We start from the raw sequence: 4,141 nt of genomic DNA on the forward strand, positions 1-4,141 counted from the left end.
TCTGTATGTCATCACATTATTGAGGGGAAAGATGCTCTAAATGAAATAGTAGATGGAGGGGTTTTAACATTTAATCCAAACACACCATTTCTGTTTAATGAACTGTACAACTGCTGGAAGAACATGTACTTGTATAATGACAAACTGAATAAATTTGTGGTTTAAAATAAGCACCTTTGGAAACCGTGGTCTTCTGCAAAGAACTGTGATGAATAATGAATGAATGCAATGGCAACCAGTCAAAATCTAATTTAAATTGGTGTGAAGTGAAATGCTCACTTTATAAGCTTTTAATCAAAGTTTCTGATGGAGTTTTCATGAAAAGTAGAGACATTTGGACAATTCCCTCAAGAAAAGAGAACACAACATGTGAAGCAACGTATTCAGATAGAATAAGAGAGGGACTCTTCATCAGGGCCTGTAGGGACAAGCCAAGGGGAATGGCTTGAACCTGCCCGAGGGGTGATTGAGATGAGCTCTTAGGCAGAAGCTCTTCCCTGTGAGGGTGCTGAGGCGCTGGCACAGGGTGCCCAGAGAAGCTGTGGCTGCCCCATCCCTGGCAGTGTCACTTAGCCCAAAGTAAAGTGATGTTTTTCGGATGTACTCCTTGGGTACAAACTGGAACACAAGAGGTTCCACTTAAACTTGAGAAGAAACTTCCTACAGCAGCGTCCTGAGCTCCAGCTCCTCATGATGCTCTGGGCTTCCCAGGGAGCTGCTTGTGCTGTGTCCTCCCCATGCAGCTGCTGAGAAGGCAGGTTTGGAGATCACCCTGGTTGAGAACGCTCTCAGGAGGGAGGGGAAACCACTCTAAACATCTATGTAAGCTTGCATAGGAACAGAGTTTGGACTGGAAGGGACCTTAAAGCTCATGCAGTTCCAACCCCCTGCCATGGGCAGGGACATTTTCCACTAGAGCAGGTTACCCTAAGCCCTGTCCATCCTGCACTTTCCATAGGTCAGGAATTCCTTCCAGTGTCTAGTTAAGAAGCCCCAGCAAAGATGGAAGGAACTGGTGTTTGGCAAATGCCCGCAAGAGCATGAAGGATCAACTCTGCACTGTGAGAGCACTACTTTTCTCTGTGTTCCAGGTTGAGACGAATGATCTCCAAGCCCCAGGCTCAGCACTAATGAAGTTAATGAAGTGCAGCACTAAGGTAAAGCATGGAACCTCCCCACTGCTTTCCACAAGGGTCATTGCTCAACATCCAGGAGTGAGCCAGAGGAGCACAAACTGTGTTGTGCCATGGTGTTGGAAGAGACCTTAAATCTCACCCATTTCCAAGCCCCTGTGATGGCCGGGGACACCTTCCACTAGAGCAGGTTGCCCTGTCCAACCTGCACTTTCCATAGGTCAGGAATTCGTTCGTTACAAAGAATCCAAAGCAGAGAAGGAAGAAGCAGGTGGTTGGCAAATGCCCACAGAAGGATGAAGGATCAGCTCTTCACTGTGAAAGCACCACGTTTCTCTGTGTTCCAGGTTAAGCCGAATGATCTCCAAGCCCCAGGCTCAGCACTAACACAGGCGATGAGGTGTGGTACTAAGGTAAAGCTATTCAGGTATGCAATGTCCCTACTGCTATCCACAGAGATTGTTGTTCAACATCTAGGAGTGAGCCAGAGGAGCACACACCACGTTGTGCCATGGTATTTAACTGCTTGAGCATCCCTTTGTTCTACCTGTGCTGGCACATGACTCTCACCAACCTGTTCCCCACTGAGCTGTGCCTGAACTCTCCCTTTCCATCCTGCAGGACTGTCTCTGAGCAGCTCCCACCACACAGAGGCTTCTCCACCTGGGACATCCCTGCCTCTTGGAGAGGAAACCCCCAGCCAGGAGCTCACACACAAAGCACCATCCAGCCCATGGCACAAAGCAATTGCACCCAAGTGACCGAGTTCAGCCTGGCGGGCTTCACAGAGGACCCGGTGACTCAGGTCTACTTGTTCCTGCTCTTCCTGCTCACCTACGTTGTCACCATTGTGGGCAACCTGGGCATCATCATCTTAATCAGGGCCAGCCACCTCCTCCACTCCCCCATGTATCATTTCCTGGGCAGCCTGGCCTTTGTGGACCTCTGTTTCTCCACCATCATCACCCCCAGGATGTTGGTTGACTTGATGTCAGAGAAGAAGAGCATTGCTTATGCTGGGTGTGTGGCTCAGGTGTTTCTCTTTGATATCTTTGTGGTATCTGAATGCCTCCTGCTGGCTTCAATGGCCTATGACCGTTACGTGGCCATTTGCCATCCCCTGCTGTACCCCCTTGTCATGTCCCCAAAGTGCTGTTTCCAGCTGGTGACTGTCTCGTACCTTGTGGGGCTGACCAATGGCGTGGGACAGACCATCAGCATGTCCACCCTCTCCTTCTGCAGGTCCAGCGCCATCGACCTCTTCTTTTGTGACATTTCCCCTCTCATCTCGCTCTCCACCTCTGACACCACCCTCAGCCACACCATCCTGACCACTGCAGCATCTCTCTTTGGTGTGTCCAGCAGCCTGGTTATCCTGCTCTCCTACGTGGCCATCATCGCCACCATCCTGAGCATCAATTCAGCTGAGGGTAAGCGCAAAGCCTTCTCCACCTGCACCTCCCACCTCACCACTGTCAGCATCTTCTATGGGGCATCCTTTTTTATGTATTCATTCCCCAGCTCAGACAGCTCAAGAGCAGCAGATAAATGGGCTGTGGTGATCTACACCGTGGTGACTCCCATGCTGAACCCCATGATCTACAGCCTGAGGAATAAGGAGGTGAAGGAGGCTTTGAGGAGACTCTTGAAAATAAAATGATCTTGAATTCTCCCAGTATAGGACCAGATAGAATGGAGATGTAGAGGGTAGATGCTCAGCTTTTGGTTAAGTAGGAGTAACATGTTGGGGGTCTTCTGCACCCAGCCTTATGTGATGCACTGGTTGATGTGACTGAGAATACAAATAATTCCATACTCTAAACTTTGATAAATATATTTAGTAGTTAATTTCACCTTATTGTTTAATTAGTCATTTATTTCACCTAGTCAAGACACAAGTAGACAACTACAAGTGTGCAATTCTCTTCACCTTAGGATAAGGGGGACCTTACTGCCCTCTACGCCTGCCTAACAGGAGGATGGAGCCAGGAGGGGACCGTTCTCTGCTCCCAGGGAACAAGGGATGGGACAAGAGGAAACGGCCTCAAGCTGCACCAGGGCAGGTTTAGATGGAGCTGAGGAACAATTCCTGCCCCAGAGGGTGCTCAGGCATTGGAACGGGCTGCCCAGGGCAGGGCTGCAAGCACCGGCCCTGCAAGTGCTCACAAACCCTATAGACAAGGCCCCCAGTGCCATGGGTTAGGGGTGGCCTTGACAGTGCTGGGGAACGGTTGAACTTGATGAGCTTAAAGCTCTTTTCCTTTTTGCTCTCCCTTTTGCTTGGCAAATAAGAATAAACAGAGAGTGAATTCTACCGTTCCACTGGATGAAACTTCATTTCTAGAGAGTGTTGTTAAATTTATTGAGGGCCTTAAGAAAAGGACAAAAGCACCTTTGGCAAGAGAAATAGAGATGACAGCAAGTAAGTGTGATGCCATGCAGGCAGTATTATTAGGTTTTGATGCACAAACCTCATTCAATGATTTCCAGCACTCATTTCAGACAGCAAAGAATTTCAGTGAAATATGGTACTTGTGTGACCTCTGTTATGAATGAAGGTGCTTTGAAAGTGTTTTAAGATGTGATAGTGATGAATCCACACCAAAGGGCAGAAACTATAAAGGAATCCCCATCCACTGCTCCTCACCTTTGTTTTTGAGCTCCCTGTTGGCAGCAATAGAAGCCATGATCTCCATGGCAGCCTGATCACAACAGAGACCAGGAGCTGTGGTGTTGCTCAGCAGCCTTCAGACCTCCTGTGTGGCAGCCCATGGATGCCTGTACCGATGGCATTGCCTGCCCTGATGTCTCTCCTGTTGCTTTCCTGCACAGAGAGCTGATTGGTGATGGGCAAACATTGCATACATAAACCACCCTAAAATACTCCAATGTGTGCATTACCTCAGCCCATAGAGCTGCAGCCTCTGCCAGGACCATGGTGAAACCCGGAGCCATGGCTGAGCTTTAGGGCTATCCTAGACACACATAACAACCTAGGCTGGAGGGAG

General features: G+C 48.9%; 1 protein-coding gene across 1 annotated transcript; it reads left to right on the forward strand.

The window, feature by feature from the left end:
* The first annotated feature begins 1,866 nt into the window (after positions 1 to 1,866).
* LOC133282327 (olfactory receptor 5G9-like) lies at positions 1,867 to 3,813 on the forward strand. The gene is made up of 2 exons (XM_061478357.1): positions 1,867 to 2,754; positions 3,808 to 3,813. Exons 1-2 carry the CDS (start codon positions 1,867 to 1,869, stop codon positions 3,811 to 3,813), a joined length of 894 nt encoding a protein of 297 aa, XP_061334341.1.
* The last annotated feature ends 328 nt before the right edge of the window (positions 3,814 to 4,141 follow it).

Source organism: Pezoporus flaviventris, unplaced genomic scaffold, assembly GCF_033815535.1.
Source record: "Pezoporus flaviventris isolate CSIRO_AGI_PZ_B2104156 unplaced genomic scaffold, CSIRO_AGI_Pfla_v1 ptg000116l, whole genome shotgun sequence".
NCBI lineage: Eukaryota > Metazoa > Chordata > Aves > Psittaciformes > Psittacidae > Pezoporus > Pezoporus flaviventris.